Source organism: Amia ocellicauda, chromosome 7 (assembly GCF_036373705.1).
Source record: "Amia ocellicauda isolate fAmiCal2 chromosome 7, fAmiCal2.hap1, whole genome shotgun sequence".
Taxonomy (NCBI): Eukaryota; Metazoa; Chordata; class Actinopteri; order Amiiformes; family Amiidae; genus Amia; species Amia ocellicauda.
The window spans coordinates 41,706,083-41,727,350 of record NC_089856.1 but is presented as its reverse complement, the minus strand read 5'-3'; the positions used below and the strand labels follow the sequence as shown (position 1 = coordinate 41,727,350).

Below are 21,268 nucleotides of genomic sequence, written 5' to 3'. Positions count from 1 at the left end.
TGATTCTGCCTAGCAACAAAACCCACTGGAAATGAGACACAAAGGTCTGACACTCCTTTAAAAAACATAACGGGAGCATGCATTATTAAAATATTATCAGAAATACAACTTGGCTTTTACTTGCCTTTAAACCCTATCCAGTTAACTGATGAAACTGAACAAAGGCAGTGTTATATTATAGTAAATATAATATGAACATCAACCTTTAGAAAACACTTTGGATTCCCGCATTACAAACTACATTTCAGTTCCAATTAATGCGGATTATCCAATGGCTCGGAACAGTTTGGTCATATAATTATATCTATGGTCTGCTCATAAAAACGGTACATTAAATGTCCCCATTCACGACAGAGCCCTCGACCGCAATATGGCAGAGTATTTATTGACGTGGGTCTCGCTAAATACTTGTTTCAATTAGGGCTGGTTTGATAGGGCTGTATTGGATGGAATTTAATTAAATGACAATGCATGACCTGCACTCAAAGTTTAGCGTTTATACGGGCATCCGATGCAACAGCGGGACAAATGGCATCTTTTATTTTCACTGATTGCATCCATCACGACTACTTCAGATCCAGTTTTTCTTTGGGTACCTGCTGAATAATAACAGACAGTTATGCAGTCTTGCATTTTGACTGTCATTACTCATGAGAAGATGAAGCCAGGAGTAATTTTCTCTATCACAGCTGGTGTTGGAAACAAGCTGAACTCGCTGAAACAGAGTGTTCTCTTCCCTGATTATGGCATCACAGAAGTGCATTAAACCTCGTGCCATATTCAGAGTAGCTTTGCAATCTTTCGGCTAAACAGTAGGAATGACATGTTATTCCCCCCTGATTTGTATTACCATAACCTCATAGCAATTTATGTATCAGTGCGAGTTATGTGTAACCATGCTTTTGAGTTTGAAGCTAGGTCAAGTGGAATTTGTTCGTTGAATAATTTGATAAAAGTGTGTCAAGATCTAATTTTAAAGGCCTGTTACAACACCAGTCTATCAGCTTCATAAATAGTTTTTTCAAACCCATATAGCATCAATATATAAACTTCTGTTACCCCTATTAAAGGTCTAAAACCAGTAATAAACTCAATTTATTATGATTCCACTAACCACTTAGTCCTGTAGTTACTGCAGCCTTTAAAATATATATTTTAAAGTAAACATTGTTAAAATACACATGATTTTCATAGTGTAGCGGTAATAAAAGCCAGTCTTCTGATTAAAATGTGGAAACATCCTTCTGGTAGCTTCACCATTATGAAAACGAACTGCAAGAGAGTACCATAAAAAAGGTACAGTCTGACACTCTCTTGCATTTGGGCTTTCAGATGAGCATCCCACGTTGTGAAATGGGCCATTCCAACAGCTCAAAAGAAGGAAAAACAATCTACATTTAGATTGTGAGAGTTGAAATGATAATGACTTGCCTCCGTATTTCCCCAAGCATGCTTGGGAGTAATTGCACTGAAATGTTTTTGGTATATAATCTGTCCCAGGGGGCCCTGCATTAGGTGGGATTGTGCTGTATAATGGGGAAGTGGTTAACAGTAAAAATGATTTAATAGGTGAGAGTTTGGTGCCGTTAAATAGTTTCCAAACGCGACTAGCAAAAGAAAAGAGATTATAACAGATTGTGATTAACGGTGTCTGCAGAAGATGTGTTTATGGGAAGGACTTCTCCCTGCCATTCGGTATAATGCACAGGCTTCTCTCTGGAGACTGGATCAATATTGGGCTGACTCAGCTTAGTACAATAATCATACAAGCTGGCAGAGCGGCCATAAAACATTTCTCCTGCATTATGGCAAAGGTTCATCATTGTGAAAGCTTCTGCCTCCCAACCAACCACCCATGATAACATCGACAATAACGACACTGTCAGAATAAAAGGAAGATTTATAGTCCGGCATGAGGCTTTTAATTAATTGTTTGTTTAAAGGGTAATTGTTTTATTTATCATAAATCTCTCTGCTCTTAAAAAAATCATTATATTAGATTACAGCAAGCCAGTCTAGCTTGTTCTATATAATAATCTCTTTTGAACTTGGTGCTTCTCCTTATTATTATGAATGTATTTATTTATTTAAGTATTTTTGGGTGCATCTGAAGTCCCAATATATTTTTGTTGAGAAGACCGACACAGTAATGTCAAAATCAGGGGTTGTCCTTGTAATCAGTGATGGTACATTTGTTTGTGGTTCGTTGGAATCTTAATGCTACATTTGCCCAGGGGTCTTGACACCCATGGCGGCAGACATCGTGATGTGGTGGGAAGTGGCCCACAGAGACGTCACATTTTAATCCGCCACAGTAAAAACCTCCACACTGCAGGTGTCTGATGGGAGTCATGAAGACACAGCGATTCAAACATAACAACTGACACTGTCATTTGGAGCGTGGGCGTGAAAGGAGCCATAGGCAGATGATACCACACACACACATCATGTCAGCAGAGAGTCGAAGATAAACCTGGCAAATTGGGTACTTCCAAACTTTAGACACAATTGGCCATTGGAGAGATAACTAAAAAGTAATTCCAAGTTTTGTTATTTTTATGATACAGACTAAGGAAATTTACTACGCAGTACCTTATCTGGTGTTGAATGGTTATAATGGAAACTTGCAATTTGTCTTATTCTCGTCAGAAAATTAATCTGCGTCTCTTCGGTGTTTACAAAATAGACTGACTTTAGACATTAAATATCTTGCTTAAAAAGAACTAATGTTTGTACCTGCTTCCTCCTTTCACAAACTGCATTTCATTTATCCAAATTAGCTGACACGTTCAAATGGACATCTATTACTGGCAACAAAGAAAGGGGTGTAGACTTTCTATGGGCACTATATATATATATATATATATATATATATATATATAGTGCCCATAGGCATGGTTTGCATCCACTTGTCCCCTTAGTGGGAAGGGTCACTGCAAATCATTACAAAGGTATTCTGAGTGATCGCCTTTATCCTATGGTGACACATTTCTCTCCTGATGGGAGTGTCTCTTCCAGGATGACAATGCCCCCATCCACAGGGCACAAGGGATCACTGAATGGTGTGATGAGTATGGAAATGATATGAATCATATGCTATGGCATTCGCAGTCACCAGATCTCAACCCGATTGAACACCTATGGGAGATTGTGGACTGACGTGTTAGACAGCGCTCTCCACCACCATCATCAAAACCACAAATGAGGGAATATCTTTTGGAAGAATGGTGTTCATCCTTCCAGTAGAGTTCAGAGACTCGTAGAATCTGTGCCAAGAGCATTGAAGCAGTTCTGGGACTAGTGGAGACCAATAATTTACTGAGACACTTTACATTGTTTTTTCCTTTAATTTGTCACCCATGTATATATATCCCATCTCCCATCTGCCTATATTGATCCACTGCTGGAGGATGGCCTCCCCAAGATTTTTCCACTTGCTTCAATCTGCAGCTTTTCTTTTCCACGTCACGCCTGCAAATTATATTATAGGCTATATAAGACTAAATGTAGAAATTGGCTAGAAACACTGAGTGCCTTATAAACATTGCACATTATCCTGTGTGTGCCATGAATATTGCAAGTATTTCTCCTGAAAGCCAGCCTCTTATCATAATTTATTATTTGAAGCACAGAATCTTCTCTAAAGTCAAATAAGCAATTTCACTGAGATGGTCCTTTAAGGGGAGCGATTCCCTGTGCATTAGCTACAGAATCTGCACAGAATACTATTTTGCTTTAATCCAATATGCCTCTGAACCGTAATCCAATCAGGCCCCACATCCAGCTCCAGTAAATGTATTGGAAATGTTTCCCCCCTTCACTCTGATTTGGCACTTGATATTTTAAACGCATCTGATGTTGACACAGCCTGACGGATTTCACATTAGGTACTGGACTCCTGACAATTTGTCTTTTGTTTTAAGACTTCTTTAATTTCTTCACAACATTCACCCTATCAATTAATGAATTACATTGACATCAAAAGTGAGAGCCTAGTTGTACTCCTGGGAATACCTACAACAAAGATGCACCAAGCTCTTTGTCTGGCTTGAAATGCCGATTTTTTGTGAGCTTTTTAGCAGTAATTAAATTCAAATAGAAAGCTGCAAAGAAAAGACATATAGCTAGTATTTCTGTTCTTAAAGTAGCTGTAAAACCCTGAGAAGAACTTGTTTTTATACATCTAGAATAGGCATTCCAACTTTATGAAGATACACTAGGACAATATTGTCCTGAAGGATGTTGGGAAACCATGGATTTCATGCACAGTTGATTCTTACTGGTTTACTTTTCCAAATAGGCCACAGACAAGGTTTTAACAAAATGATTTTAACAGATTCTTCTTTAGGACTCTTGTTCATTTTCTGTTTAAATGTATTATCCCATCTTTTGTGTTAAGACCCAATTTCTATGCGAATTACTTTAGTTTCTCCTTGTATGCAACTAACATTTTCCATTGCATGGCTTTCTCCATCTCATCTCCAATATCACGCATTGATTGGCTGGCTCCTGTTTTTCTGATACGCACATCTCATAGATTCCTGCAGTCATGTAAGACCACCTTACACGGTTTTAAGTAGGCCTGCACAGTACACACATGCAATGTTCTGCATGTTCGCCCAGTGATGTCATTATGTCAGTGTCATCCTTACCCATCACATTACAGAATTTAATATTGATTCTAGACATGCTCCCATTTGGGCAAGAGAGTCATTTATACAAGAATCTAACATGAAAAATCACTTATCAGACTCACAATGTTAAACTTTTATAAACTAGAGGTCGGAGAAAATAAATGGGTCTATAATAATCCCCCCTGCCAAAACACAAACAAACACAAAAACACATTTAATTCACTGCCTAGGCGAGTATATGGAGTTGGGGATATCTTGAAAACAAGTACATTTTTCAGATACCATGAATATAAAGGGCTTATCCATTCCATCATTACTGGAGCTCACAGCAGCTTACTTGGTGCCATAATTTCCTCTTTAATTTCCGTAGTTGCCGAACAAAGAGCATCATGAATCTACCACAATATCACTGTACTGAGCAAGTTTCATGTTGTAGCTCAAAGAAACAAGGTTCAACCAAAGGATGATTTATGAACACATACTCTAAAATTCTTCTTTTTCTTCATCTTCTTTCATGCAGTGCGTTTAAGGTCATGGCTATGACAACAAACTGGCAAACAAACAAGCAAAAAAATAAGACTGTCTGGACTGTTGCTCATTTTGTTTGGGATTATGTTTGATAATTCCCCTAAATTTTAAGCAGTGCTTGCTTGCCAGAAGGTATTAACCTTGCCATGTCAGGTAAAATGGTATTTGTTTGCTTGATTGTTTGTTACTGAGCCCTGCGAACTTCCCATAGATTTTGGCTTGTGGTGAGCAGGATTTGTTTTTTTCTTGCAGTGTCTTAAAAACAATGCATCTCTTTCAGTAATCCAAATTAATTTAGCACAACCAGGAAGCCAGTGTGCATCTCAGCAGCCTGGATCAGCAATGCGAATCCTAATGTGCAGAGCATTGCAGGACACTGGGACTTCTTCACAGCTGAATTAAACAATGTGGGCACCCATTTCTCTAGCCCTCTAACACACAGCTCAGTGATGTAACACTTGTGTTGGGAAAAGGATATTTTCAGTTCCCCAATCTATCTAGTCTTTGTACAATTTGCTGTTGATTATTATTATTATTATTTATGTATTTAACTGACCTATATCCATGGTGATTTGCATACATAAAACATAGGAAACCTACGAAGAAACTTACATATTACACACATCAATTAGCATAGCGTGGTTGGACATTTAGCATTCTTTTGAAGTATCTCACCCAGGAAATTTGAAATTAATTAAGGACTGTAATGAAAGAGAGAGGTCTTCGATAGTCAAAGAAATTGGGTAACTTGAGGGTCTCAGTCAATATCAGCTGTCATTTAAAAAGGATATAGCATTTTCTGTCAGAATCGGCAAAGTGGTACAAAATACTGACACCTAAAGAAAACAAGTTCATTGATTCCTGTCTTTTCCTGACTATGATCTGATAAACAAATACATAATGTTCCAGTACAGTGCTTTTACTTGTGTATATATATTTTTTCTGACTATTTTGAGTGAGTGTGAAATGGTTATTTCTTCCTTGTCTCAGCATAATGCCTGGCATTTTATATGCTTATATGCAAATCGAAGCACGCTGCTGACAAAGTAATTATTTTATTGTGTTCAGTAATGGGGATAGTGTGCTTTTAAAGTGTCAGACAAGAGAATTTACTATGAAAGGCGAGTCATTTTCAGACAATATTAGCATGGCTGGTGAGAAAACGGCTTTGTTTGTTTCATTTCAAAGGGAAATGCTACAGCTTAAAGGAAATCAATACATTATTTCAGTATGAAGATTACAACTGCCAGGGTGATGCTGCCAGATGTATTGGTGAAAATGTGGACTAAGTAGACCACTCAACTTTTTATTGATTATAGAAAGGTGGGAAAAATAGAAAAGTGAACTTTTGATCACACATCAGGTTAATGGACTCAGGATTTATTCATTTATTTGGGCTAAAGAAAACCTTCGCATTAGCTAACAGCAACAAGTCTCAGTATTACTCTTGACCAAAAAAAAAAAGAATAACTCTGAAGATAACACAACGACTTTCTATTTTAATGTGTATTGTATGCAGTATTGAAATGTGTTGCTTAATCCGGAAACTAATTAACCGAAATAGTTTAAATTATGGCTTTGGAATTCTTTATAAGAAGAAGAACAAGACTCCATCCATTTTCCGTAACAGTACAGGGTCACAGTCAACAGACAGAGGGCCAATCCTCAGATACACCCAAGATATAAGGCTCGCCCAATAAAAACATCTGCCTCTTAAAATAAAGGGTCTGTCCTTAAGCCTAGAGGCTGAGGTTATGAGCTTGTATCTAAACTGGCCTACTGACTGACTGTGAGCTGGATTGCTTAAATGTTTCAAACTAATTGTCTGATGTACTCTAGGACTGTGTACCAGAGCAAACTGGTGGCTCCTGGGCTAAGACAGTGGGACAGGGGAGTACCTGTTGTTTCTGTATGTCTACTGTAGTTTAGCTGATGAAAAGAGAGTGCAAAGATAATCGGCGACTCTCTTTTTGATATTTTGTTGCTCTCCCAAAAAGCCACCCAATTACTCTGGTTGTTCAGATCATTTAACTTCTCAATTCGCCTTTTAAATGATTTGGGAGAAAAAAAATAAACAGATAGAGGGGAATAAAATCGAGTTCTTGCGTCCTGGTAAACATTTTCACACTTCATTACTGAAGACTGCATGAACACAGACATTCTGACTAATCTCAGTGTATTGGCAATAAATAAATATAGATGGGGAAAGCACTATAAAGATGTAGTTGTGCATAGAGAAGTGCTGTGCATCAGGTACTAATTGCTTATTAGACAGATTCCTGAAGCATGGCAGTCAATCTGTGGGAACGCCGGGGCTCAATTATCACCTTGAATTGCCATGATTAGCTTGATGGAATCTTATGATTGTAAGCGATTTTGGCTCATAATGAGCTGCCAAATTGTGAACAGGCCGAACATGCAAAAGAATTTCATTTAATTAATGGGAATCTCAAATGAAATAAATAATGCGCCGTGAAGCTCAGTGGCAAATCCTCCCCATGTTTTGAGGGCTCTGTACAGCACCAGAAATGCACGACAAAAGGAAAGTCATGTGTGTAAGACTGCAATGGTCTTATTAACACTGACACGGTGAACTAGAAACAGGACATGCCTGTAGGGAGGTTTCACTGTTTACTGTGATTCGGCGCTGCGGTGACAGAGATCCTGTCGGAAAGGAGACAACAAGCCTGTTTCACTGCTCAGTAACTGGTGAAAACAAAGGTGAATGTGATTCTATTGTAATGAAAGCACGGGCATGAAATGGATAAAAAAAATCATATTGTGAGTGTGTGAATTTCAGTGTGACTGGACAAGAGGCACATCTCCGCTGGTAAGCAAAATAAACACACATTTACGCCACAATCGAGCAGATACGCAGTCCTTGACAAATCAGCAAATTCGTTTTTTTTCCTTTTAGAATGTATTGCTATAACAAAACCAAAACAACTTCAATTCACGCATTTGATTTTGACACAATCCACCCACAATCAGGATAGCAATGTGCAGTGAGAGCCCTCCTCATTTTGAAACAGCAGTAGGATTTCATTTGCTCCCGGCCAGTTCATCTGTCACTAGGCAGAAAACAGACCCAGCCTTCTAGCCGTATCATTGTATTCTGCGTCTAAGGCTTTTACACTTAATCTCAGCTTTGTAAAAAAAAATTCATCAGTTACTGTAAAAAAATTATAATAATAGAGAAAAAAAATAGGTCATCTCATTGACCTACTTATGGCCTTCATGAAAAACCTAGCTTTTTTCTTTCTCTCCTCCTCTAAATGTATGCTTTAATATTTAATGTTTGAAACAGCTGAAGGCATTCTGTGCATTTTTAGACCGAAGTGGTAGGCAGAATTCCTTTGCTTCTGCTAAAGCAGCATTAGCAGGATGCAAGATGGGAAAGTTGTCAAGATCTAAACAGGATGACCAGAAATACGTATCAGTGCCGTTGTATATATTCCGGTTTATGCGGTGGAATACAAACACAAACCGCACTACCTCAATTATCTGTGCCAAACCAAAACCCCAGTCCATTTCTTTTACATGCATTTTATCATATAATTAATAAAGAACAAATATGTGCACTTTCCAATCATTACCTAGTTTTTTGCTAAACTGTACCCAGCAAGGTTTGGATTGCCCTACCAACCAAAATATGCTTAAGTAGAGTTATATGATTTTCAATAATGGATTATAAATACTAGTATTTTAAGTACTTTGTTACGGTCAAAAATACAGCACAGTGTAAAGCATGAGTATGTGCATGTTTTATCTATAGCATTATGCAGCCATAATCTAGAAGTGTCATCTGGAGTTAAAAGCCAGTGAGAATAGATCATCAAGCCAGGTAAATGAGCAGACTCTGAAAAATGCTGCTTACGAGTGTGGAAGCAATAGCTGTGCTTTGCAGCTTCCTGCAATTCAGCAATTACAGGGGCTTCTCTGTAATCGAATGCAGACCATCATTAGTCAACCCCATACACAAAATTAATGAATGCATAAATCCATAAATACATACTCTGAAAATGCTTAAGCTTTCAATGTCAAAAATCTGCCCTTGTGGTTGATACAGAAAAAGCCAACCAACAGACAAACAAAACAAACAGATGGGAACGCTAAACTCGAAGCACACATAATAATTTGCATTTTATTTGGGAAATAAAGACCTGTCTTAACCAAGGGTAAGAAGAGGATGAGCCATCATCTTTGCTCGCAGGCGGAAAAAATAAGAATAATAATTGCAATACATTTTGCAAATGGGTGCAATCGAAATCCCATTGAGTGTGTCAGGCCTGATAAAACGACTAGTAAATAATTGAAGGATTTAATCATTTGTGTCTGTACAAGGAGAAAAAGGAGTCTTAGTAGAAGAAGTAGAAGCTTTTTTTCTACATTTTGTAAAAAAGAAACAGCAGAGACTCCCAGCCGGGTCTTCATTATTACCTGTCAGACCATTGTAAGAATCTGTCACAGTTTTTGACCTAGGAGGAACAGAAGGGGAAATACTATCCAATCAGGGTTAGCCCAGCTCAGCGGAGGAAAGAATTTCTGTGAGAACTTTTACTGACTTGGAAAAGAGAGGGCAGGTAATTAAATAGCTGTCAAGATAGAAAGAAAAATGTGAGAGTTTTGCTGAGCCACAAAATAAATAGAAGTATCTGCTTGTGGATGGGCTTTCTAAATCAAGTTTTTACAGATGTTGGATCTCAGTCCTACCTTTTTATTGCTTCCTCCTGCCTCCTCTTCTTCTCACTTTTCTCCTGCAGATAAGCCAAGTTGGTTTCGTTCCTGACACGGTCGTTCTCCCGGGCAATGTCCGAGGCGTTCTGTATAACCAAGCCATCGTAGGCTCTGAGGCCGCTGTCTTCAACGTACTGGAAAAACCTTGTGAAAGTGGACTCCTCTTCTTTTGAAGTCATTGTTCTTCAAAGGCAAGCGAACAGTTCTCGCTGCAAGTAAGCAAAAACAATGCCAATGACAACCGTGGTGAAAGTAATGATAAATTGGAAATATAATCACTTTCAGGCGAATAGTTTTTAAATGGAATCATGTTTCAGATGTTCCTGGGTATACATGCATTATGGAACATTAGAGATTCTATTTTTCCATGCATTAATTTACTCCACGTTTCTCATATTTAATTCCATGCTTGAAAATAAGATCATAAACACTACAAATTCTTACTCCCATTACCATTCAGAGTAGGAGCAATAATATCTCAACTCTAGAATCTCACTTTTGAAAACACATTATGTATTTAAATAGGATGCACTTATTCTATTACTTATACTGTTGCCTTGAAGTGCCTTCATCTGAAATGAAGCGACTCTGTGTAATAGTTGCATCATGCCTGAGATGATTTCATCATGCTAAGAGCAGACTGGATCTTCTTTGTTGTTACATTTAGTTACATATTAAAGCCACATATAATTTTGATCGAACTAGAACAATATTATTCCTATCTTTAAAGCCATGACAATTTCATATATATAATCAGATTACGTTCAGATGTAAATGTATACAAGGTAAAAAAAAACACAATTACTAGGGTTTGTTTTTATTTAAATTATTGTATATACAAGCCCAATACAAATATATATACTGCCTGTGATTCATTACACTTTGAATGCATATTATCAGTATTTCTTTCCAGTTTAGGCCAAGCTCAGAATACATCAAAATTGAGGTACGGATATTTGTATTTCTGCAGGTACATCAGTGTCCGTGTAAAAATATAATTCTCTCATTGTACGGAAAGGCTTTCTGCATTTTACATTATTTAAAGCCTGCCCTTTAGTGGATAGAGGCAAGATGTTTGGACTGCTGCCAAATTAGGATATGAGGGTTTATTGAAAACAGCCTATTGTCTGGTACAAACACCATGCTCTGCGTTTTGTTTGTCTGTGTGACTGGATTGTTTTAACGGAGCCATCTGTAGAACGGGGCACTTCCTGGTGGAACACCTCTGTGTGTCTGCAGACGCTCACTCCAGCGCGCTGTTGTTTAATGCACTGGTGATCTTGGTTTGAGAAAAGGATTTATTCTTGTTGATTTCCAGCGACTTAAGGAAATCAGAAATTCTTCCTTTAATCCCCTAAGCTTGTGCTCTTGTTTATGGGGGGGGGGGGGGGGGGGCTGCAGGCATTTCCCTCCTAGGTTGCTGCTGCTTTCTGGAGTGGAAATAATTTTGTTTATCTTGTTTTTTTGCCCACAGTTCCACCCAAACACTCCAGTCCCTCTGACATTTTCCCTGCAATCCTCCTAAAGAGGCTGAAGTGAGAATCATTTATTCAATTGAATAAAAGGTAGTTCTACTGTATCTAAGCAACAGACGATCTCCAAATCAGGGTGCCACAGGACGGATGAGGTGCCTGTTTATGTGCATCTCAACCACGACCATCTCAGACCTTGACTGCATTGTTTGTTTTAGTTTTTTTCCTCGTTCTTCCCTGCAAGCATCTTTATCACAATCACCGACACGCATCGCCCTTAAGAGGAATAAAGAGGCATACTTACAAAATGAACTGATTCCGTGCAGGCTGAAGTGCAATTAGAAAATTGGTTAATTTCTTCTTGGTAGAGCCCTTGACTGCAATTTTACGACAGCACAGGTAGAGAGAGATGTTTCAGCACCATAAGAAGTGGCCAGTTGTTGGCTGATGTTGCAAAAATCAATAGGCTTCACTAGAAAGTGCATATTTTTGGGCAGAGAAAGCGTCGAGCGGCTCCTTTGAATCCCATGTTGGTGTAAAGAGGGTGATAACCATCTTCAGCACCCTGGGGGTCCCTAATTTACTTCCTCCCAAACAGAATATCAGCAATGTTAAGCAGCACAAAAAATCCAAACAAACAAACAAGCAAACAAACAAACCCAGTGTTTTCCTTAATCCCCTGTTGTGGAGAGCAGGGGGCAGCTGCAAACCGTGCCCAGTCTGGATGTCCAGTGAAGAGGCAGCTGGATGCTTCTTATCCACTTCACCACACAGCAGAGAACAACACGATCAAATGCAGGCACACTTGCAAGCGTCATTTGCACATGGTATTTTTAAGAGCACAGACCACCACCTGCACAAAAGAAAGCTGGATTGATAGGATACATCCTCCTATTCTTCTTCTTCTGCTGCTGCTGCCTCTTTATTTTGATCTGTTTTTCAACGTAGACCTCCTCTCAAGCAAGATGCTTCCTCATCTCCCCCGTTAGATGCAGAAGGCTGGGAGCCGTCTGGTTTGTGGTATCATCCCTCCCCCGTGACCACAACCGGCAGGCTTGCGATGTTCAGCTGCCTCAGTCTGTCAAAGCCGCAGCGGCAGATTAATCAGGGATTCTGAATTGTAAATCACAAGACAAAGAGCAAGCCTACCTTCGACAGAGCAAATCTCATCCTTTACTCTCTGTCGCACGCTCTTTCTCTCTCTCTCTCTCTCTCTCTCTCGCTTGCTCGCTCTCTGTTGTGTGCGTTGCAATCTGTCGGCATTTACCAGCGCCCTCAGAAGCATTCCAGTACCAGGGACAGCTCCTGTCTAGGCCAGTCTGTGCGGAGGGGGAGCGAGGGAGGGAAGTGCAGGAAGCAGAGACCACCACCGACACACACACGCAGGGAGGCAATCTCTTTCCACTTCACATTGCAGCTCCCAGGGGTGCGGGTCCTCGTTAGAGACTCCTTGCCTTAGCAACAGCTCCTCTCCTGCCTTTATCTGTGCAGCCAGGAATTCTCACTAGCAAACAAGATGGCAAAAAATGGGGATTGATCGTAGGCTGTGCGTCTTTTTTCTTTTTTTTTTCTTTACAGTGGCACAGACCTAGCAAATAACTGGTTTGCATCAACCCACCCTCCCCCCATGACAAAAATATCATAGAGTCAGCCCTGGGTGCAAAAAATAAACACAACCATTAACCTAGTTTTTTTTTTTGGGGGGGAGGGGGAGATGTCACTTGTTATCTATTCTCCCAACTGGTGCCCACCACAACAGCAGCGTGGCACATTTCAGTCGTTGCCGCTGCCTCTTGGACCGCTGTTATTGAGATGGAGGTCTTTTTGACCTTTAGAAATCCACCGGTCCTGCCACCTGGCTCCGGGTCGCTGGCATCGCTCAGCCACAAGTGCTGTTTCGTGGGGGTTTCTGGAAGCAGACCCCCAGCTTGGTCCCTAATCATACTAAGTGCACACAGAATGATGGAGTGCCTTTGATGTATGCTATGCACGCTCCCGTCCACCTTTTCTTTTTTTTTTTGCAAGACAAGCACACTCACTCTCTGCTGTGACAGGGTGCTTGAAATTAAGGTCTACAAATGGTGATCTTGAAATGGAGCGTTTTAACAAAGGGCGTACTTCTGAATATTGTGTCCTAAGCCTGAGTCTTGACAGCACTGTGGAGTAGTGGTTAAGGGCTCTGGATTTGTAACTGGAAGGTTGTGGGTTCAAATCCCAGGTACAGTAATGCTCTTGTACCCTTGAGCTAGGCACTTCACTTAAAATGCCCAGCTGTATAAATGGGTACAAATGTAAATCACCCTGGATAAGGGTATCAGCTAAGTATCTGAATTATTATTATTATTATTGTCATTTTTCTGAAGGGGGGTGGGAAATAATTTTAATTAAAGTCATTGGGTGCATGGGAAAGGCTTTATAATGCATGGGCAAAAGTCCGCTGCAGCTGACGGAGAGCAGGCGAGGAATCACTAAATGGCAAATGATGTTACTAGGGAAAATATTGAATGTAATACATATTAACCTAATTACAGCCCAGGCGAAATGACAATCGTATTACTATGATACTAGCTTCATTCCTCTCACAGAAACCACCTGTCTGTAGTGTCAGCCGCCATCCCCCTACCCCCAATTGACAGTAACAAAACTAGACACCACAGATAACTGACCTGGTTTATGAGCATCAAAGGAGATCTAGCAGTAGGCCTAATGCTCCCTTCAATTACTGTCCCTGTTTCTCTTTATCACAGCTAAGGGGAAGACAAATCCCATTAACCAAAGCAAGGGCTCTCATCCAGCGTGTGGGGAGGATTGAAAGCCAAGTGCAACGTGGGTAATGTTCGAAGACTCGGTGAGGTCAACACTGGGGGATTAAGGATGTAGGGAACTCGTCTGGTCACCACCGCTGGTTGTTGCTTGTGCCGTCCTGCCGAACCGGGTTTGTGTCGGAGTCTCAATGGGAGCATCTGTCCGGGCCGTCCCATCAATCAGCAGAGTCAGGACAGAACAAGGGGAGGCTAAAGTTGGCCCCACCTCGTTCTATGACATCACTTTCTTCAGTTAATTACCCCAATGATCTCGACAGGCATTTGTAAGGGTGGCAGTTGCAGCTGGAGGCTTAATCTAATATGAGTAAAAGAATTGAACAAGCCAAGAATTCCCTGGGGGCGTTTTTGTTTTTCCATTTAAAAAAGAACAACCGTCGCCTCCATATTGGGCGTCACAATCTTCTGTTCTAAGGTTTGTAGTGCAGATATTTTTAAACAGGTTACAAAAGCTGTTTTTTAAACAGCATTTGGGCAGGAGGAAGTATGTGACAGAAACCAGCACTGAAAATGTTCAATTTTGTATTTGTTTAAATAATATTCAGTAAAACATTATAATAATATGGAAGAAATAATAGTTTTGTTCTACTGGCTGATATCAGAGAATTCAGGAAACATGATGTAAAATAGACAGATGCAAAATGCAATGAAGTATATAACAATAACAGTTAATTAACTAATATTCCCAAAACAAGCAGATAAATAATATACAAATTCTGAATATTTATAACGCCACTCTGGTGAATACAAAGTCCATTTCATCTTGATAATGTCTGGCAATGTGTTCATGCTTCACAGTTCACAATTTAACATTTTAAATGTTTCATATAATTAAATGTATTATAACCAGACCTCGGACAAAGGGATTATTTATGGTTCTTCATTTATTTATTTTTTTAATGATTTCATATTTTTGCTGGTAATCACAGAGCTACAGTCCTCTTGTCTCCGCAGTGAAATATGTTACTCAGCTGTGCTGGAAGTCCTCCGACTACAGGGCTTGACAGAACGGAGAGATTTAGGAAATGACAGAATTGAGAAAAGCAGAGTGAAAGAATGCAGGGAAATGATAGGGTGCATAAAGAACTGCGAGTGAATGGAGAGAACAAGAAGTGGAAAAGGAAGGGGTGAAGAAAAGGCCTAATTAAATATCAATTAGGAAAAACAGCTGAGACATGAAAAGAGAAGATCTATGCAGATTGCAAAAACATGTCAAATGCCACGACAAATTCCACTTTTACACCCACTCATGCACCCAAAGGAAGAAACGAAAAAAGATCTTACTAGAAATTCTTACAGATTCGCACAGTTGTACCCAGCTTGCTGTTGGTTTGTACATCGTTTAGGTAATAAAGTGTGATCTTCAAATGTCACAGTAGTTCATACTATTGTGGATAAGCTGTTTATTAGAAAATTATATATAAAAAGTTTTTTATCAGAAACGTAAAGGGAACCTATTTTTATGTACTTTAAAAATACTACTAGAAAATTGATAATTAGTAAAAGTAAGTTAGTGGCAAGATTTGGGGAATTATATTCATCAGGGAGATACATCATTATATAACCTATTCTTTTGGAGTTTACAGGCTCCACTGATCCTGAGAGCAATTGTACAGTATCTCTCTTGCCTTCAAGTGCCTTGGGTGCACATGGTTCATTGGAGCTATTCAGGGTAATAAGCAAGCAGGTTTTATAACATAAAGGGACAAATCAGCACACAAATAGCTCTACGAAAAGCGCTGACTTTTTTGTGTCATATTGAAAAGAACATTTTAGCATTATGATAGCTCGGTCTCTGATCAAAGGACGCAGTCAGTATTCAAAATACTCAGCGTTTCAGGTTAACAATAAGACGTAGCACAATGGACAGCTACAGAAATTGCATGGATTTGGTCTCTGGCCTCCTGGGAAAACATCTCCAGAATGGTTAGTCATAATGTGAGCACAGTGCTGCTGTTAGACATACTGAACTAAGACCTGCATAGATGCTATATATTGTTTTGACACTTTATATAATCTCAGACCCATCATCTGGATGGCCGCTGTGGATTCAAATTTTTATTCCAGCTCTCAAAATATGTAATTATGTTATCAATTAGACATCTATAACATACATTAGAAGGCCTTTAAAGAGTGATTTTAATTATAGCTGTGCTACCTGTTACATAATTTATAGCCTGTAGAGAAGTATTTAATCAATCCAGTTAAGCAACTAATCAGACCCATTAAGTTATTGGAAGCTAATTGGATCAAAAGCCAGGCAACACTGCAGCCCTTAGTTGTGACTCATTCTTTACACTATGACAGGGTTACAAGCAGTTGATTGAAGGAATCCACAATTGGACCTGATCATTTCCTCTCATATCTGTGTATGGATTCTATGTTTTATTGTTCATCACAGTTCTTGTCCTGTGGTGAAATGTTTGTTACCAGCTCTTCCACCATGTCCTATAACACTCCTGAAACTTTCAACACTCGCTTATTATATCAGCCAATCTGTTAAAAGTTCTTGGTCAAAACTTTTTCCATCAAAACACTTATTAGCATAGCACCCTTCCTACTCCTTGGGCATGAAAGCACGGTTAGTAGTGCTCAGCCAGGCCATTGTCTTAAAGCCTGCGTGAAGAGAATGCTTTTCAGTCCCTGTTAGCATCACACCTTGCGCAAAAAGCTTAAGATGTCTCGCAGTCTAAAGTATCAACTTGCCTGCGAATGTGAAACACAGTCAGTAGCTTAAAGGATGTGACAGAAATCTGCAGTTCAGGAAATTTATCACCATATCTTTATTGAATGCAGTAACTAACCTATGTTTCTTGGTTAAGGAGGTCTATTTTTAGCTTTGTTAAGAAATTCCAATTTCCTCAGCTTAGGCATTAAAAATCAAAATGTCAGCAAAAGTCATGTGGCCATTTCCGAAGTGCACTGGTTGAAAGAGTGGGAGGGTAGGAGATCCAAGAGGGCTTTAAAATGGAGTGCCATGCATGACTTAAGCTAATAAAAGATTTGCTGCCTGTTGCAGATTTCCATGCAGCCCTGATATGATGTCTTTCCTGTACTAATAACTGTAGGAGAGGGATAGGATGGTCTACTTCTGTTAATATGTATATTTGAAGCATAATTGGGTCAATTCGTTGTGTGAGGAGTGTGTTTCTCGAGGGGAAAATGCTTGCTCTAAAAGGTTATTTAATTTCTAGTCGTTTTGCGTCTGGCCCACTGCCAGTCTAAGAGTTTGTTTTATCCACAAACAACAGTTGTCCTACATGAAAGTCAATGGGATGGCTGTGGGAGGGTTTACCATTCAAATTGACTTTGCTATGTTCCCACAATGCTTGGAATAAATACTTAATAGTTTCAGTTTTTTTCATCCTTTAAATACATTTAAAGAGTACACATACACCGATCAGCCATAACATTATGACCACTGACAGGTGAAGTGAATAACACTTATAATCTCATTATCAGTGGGTGGGATATATTAGGCAGCAAGTGAACATTTTGTCCTCAAAGTTGATGTGTTAGAAGCAGGAAAAATGGGCAAGCGTAAGGATCTGAGTGACTTTGACAAGGGCCAAATTGTGATGGCTAGACGACTGGGTCAGAGCATCTCCAAAACTGCAGCTCTTGTGGGGTGTTCCCGGTCTGCAGTGGTCAGTACCTATCAAAAGTGGTCCAAGGAAGGAAAAGCGGTGAACCGGCGACAGGGTCGTGGGCGGCCAAGGCTCACTGATGCACGTGGGGAGCGAAGGCTGGCCCGTGTGGTTCGATCCAACAGACGAGCTACTGTAGCTCAAATTGCTGAAGAAGTGAATGCTGGTTCTGATAGAAAGGTGTCAGAACACACAGTGCATCGCAGTTTGTTGCGTTTGGGGCTGCATAGCCGCAGACCAGTCAGGGTGCCCATGCTGACCCCTGTCCACTGCCGAAAGCCCCTACAATGGGCACGTGAGCATCAGAACTGGACCACGGAGCAATGAAGGAAGGTGGCCTGGTCTGATGAATCATGAGTTCAAGGAGTTGACTTGGCCTCCAAATTCCCCAGATCTCAATCCAATCGAGCATCTGTGGGATGTGCTGGACAAACAAGTCCGATCCATGGAGGCCCCACCTTGCAATTTACAGGACTTAAAGGATCTGCTGCTAACGTCTTGGTGCCAGATACCACAGCACACCTTCAGAGGTCTAGTGGAGTCCATGCCTCGACGGGTCAGGGCTGTTTTGGCGGCAAAAGGTGGACCTACACAATATTAGGCAGGTGGTCATAATGTTATGGCTGATCGGTGTATATAACATTGTTTGTTAAATTGATTATATTGTATAATAATAATAATAATATTAATAATCTACCTTCACTCCAGATGATTTTAAGATATGCTGTTTGATCTTTTGAATCCTTGAACTGCTGCATTCTGGGTATAGAACCTTCTTTAGTTCTTTAGTGTGATATAAGTTCAAACCTGTGTGGTAACATGACCTCTCTGTGGGTGTTTGTCATTGAATTTTACCAAGGAAACAGATTACAGTGTTAGATGTACCAATTGAAAATGATTAGCACTCAAAAGCGAATATACATTCATTTTGTGCTCAGAAGAAAATGGAAGAAGTTTCTTTGGTGGAAATGAGAATCCATTTTAGCTCTCCTTCAGAAGATAAGTGTTTTAAATTTGAAATAGTGAGAAAAAAGGTTATATATACACTCACCTAAAGGATTATTAGGAACACCATACTAATACTGTGTTTGACCCCCTTTCGCCTTCAGAACTGCCTTGATAAGAAACAATGCTCAGGTAGGCCGTGGCATTTAAACGATGCCCAGTTGGCACTAAGGGGCCTAAAGTGTGCCAAGAAAACATCCCCCACACCATTACACCACCACCACCAGCCTGCACAGTGGTAACAAGGCATGATGGATCCATGTTCTCATTCTGTTTACGCCAAATTCTGACTCTACCATCTGAATGTCTCAACAGAAATCCAGACTCATCAGACCAGGCAACATTTTTCCAGTCTTCAACTGTCCAATTTTGGTGAGCTTGTGCAAATTGTAGCCTCTTTTTCCTATTTGTAGTGGAGATGAGTGGTACCCGGTGGGGTCTTCTGCTGTTGTAGCCCATGGTTGTACGTGTTGTGGCTTCACAAATGCTTTGCTGCATACCTCGGTTGTAACGAGTGATTATTTCAGTCAAAGTTGCTCTTCTATCAGCTTGAATCAGTCGGCCCATTCTCCTCTGACCTCTAGCATCAACAAGGCATTTTTGCCCACAGGACTGCCGCATACTGGATGTTTTTCCCTTTTCACACCATTCTTTGTAAACCCTAGAAATGGTTGTGCGTGAAAATCCCAGTAACTGAGCAGATTGTGAAATACTCAGACCGGCCCGTCTGGCACCAACAACCATGCCACGCTCAAAATTGCTTAAATCACCTTTCTTTCCCATTCAGACATTCAGTTTGGAGTTCAGGAGATTGTCTTGACCAGGACCACACCCCTAAATGCATTGAAGCAACTGCCATGTGATTGGTTGGTTAGATAATTGCATTAATGAGAAATTGAACAGGTGTTCCTAATAATCCTTTAGGTGAATGTATATATATATATATATATATATATATATATATATATATGGATGTATATATGTATGTATATATATATATATATATATATATATATATATATATATATATATGGATGTATAATAAAAACAGTAGTGGTCATCATTTTCAGCAGCATGACCCACTGTGCTTTTCATAACAGCGGAGCAGAACGGATGATGGGAGTCTTTAAGGCTATCCAAAGGGCTGATCCAGATCAATGCTGACACATAAAAGAGTGAGCAGGGGCACTTTGTAGCCTAATGCAGTTTGATTCAGACAGCTCAATAGCCATTCATAAAGGTGCCCAAAATGTTTTGCCTGTGTTTGATTTAACTTTATATAAAAAAGCAGTCAAGTGTTTTCAGCTAGATCTCTGTGTTTAAAGTGTTGTTTCAGTTACTAGCGGTCAAGGGCAAGTGGAATCAGCTCTTCATTACCACACTGAAATGCTTGTGGCTTCTTCCCATTTGGACAACATTGTAATCATATGATCAAGATATAATGTCAAAAAGCCTGCAGTGTAGTCTTTTCATAACAGATGGTACAGGACAGCAGTCTAGAAGCATTTATGTTGTAATTACCTTGAAGATAAGATGCAATCTAATAGATGTCAATACAACATTGAATACGTCAGAGCCATTGTTACTGATAAGTACAATTCACTGCCAATTAATACTTAGATGTTACGAGAGAAGAGGCCCCTGATAAGAATATACAGTATATACCATTTAGAAACCCTAGACTTTTATTCCTAATCTCTGACACTTCAAAGCCATTGTCGTCAAACAGCCTCGCATAGAAATACCACGAATAGTAACCCCTGAATGAATGAAATTTCACCATTGCAACAGTGTGTAAAGAGAGGTCAATGACCTTTCATCTATAGAGTGATGTGGACAAAACTACTGTCAAATAATATACATACACAAACAAACAATCAAAACATTTTACCCTCAAAATCCCCATTGACAGGAAATCTTGTATTAACTGTAGGCTGAGACCTGGAGATGTTTAATATACTGTAGTGGAGTCACCCTGGGCAGGTTGTGCGGGGCTGGGAGGATCTGGGGTTTGGTGCCAATCCACACCGGTCTGTCTCCAGGGAGATCTGCCAATTGTGAGCGTGTATAATTGATTCTTATGCAGTGCATGATCACAGTTGGTGGGTACCAGGGGAGACTGGGGCAGGTTCAGGGGAGAGTTAATAAATATGCCCTCCCTGCCGGGAGAGAGCCAGAGTAACCCAGGTCCTGGTTTAGCACAGAAGCTAAGGTGTTGGTAATTGCGTTGTTGTTATTGTCTTTGTTTTGGTGGGGGCTGTGGCCCGCGTTCCCTTAAAATAAACTTTCTGTTCGAGAACGGTATTAGAGTCTCTCGGTGCCTTCTTCCGAAAATGCTACAACAATAAAAGAGGAAAAAGCACACAGTCCCATGAAAACATGAATCCTGCAGTGTCTGGGTAGTTTGTAAACTGAACGATGCT

General features: G+C 39.9%; 1 protein-coding gene and 1 long non-coding RNA gene across 2 annotated transcripts in view; one reads left to right on the top strand and one right to left on the bottom strand.

Annotated features, from left to right (window-relative positions):
- Positions 1 to 12,782, bottom strand: part of nyap2a (neuronal tyrosine-phosphorylated phosphoinositide-3-kinase adaptor 2a) — a 48,103-nt gene extending 35,321 nt beyond the window's left edge. Inside the window, exons 1-2 of the mRNA XM_066709701.1 lie at positions 11,676 to 12,782; positions 9,876 to 10,108 (exon numbers count right to left, since the gene is read on the bottom strand). Of these exons, the coding sequence (XP_066565798.1) occupies positions 9,876 to 10,078 (203 nt within the window). The 5' untranslated portion in view covers positions 10,079 to 10,108; positions 11,676 to 12,782. The remainder of the gene's footprint in view (positions 1 to 9,875; positions 10,109 to 11,675) is intronic.
- The window catches only part of LOC136753515 (uncharacterized), an 80,879-nt gene that overhangs the window by 28,349 nt on the left and 31,262 nt on the right, over positions 1 to 21,268 (top strand). The window lies entirely within an intron of this gene.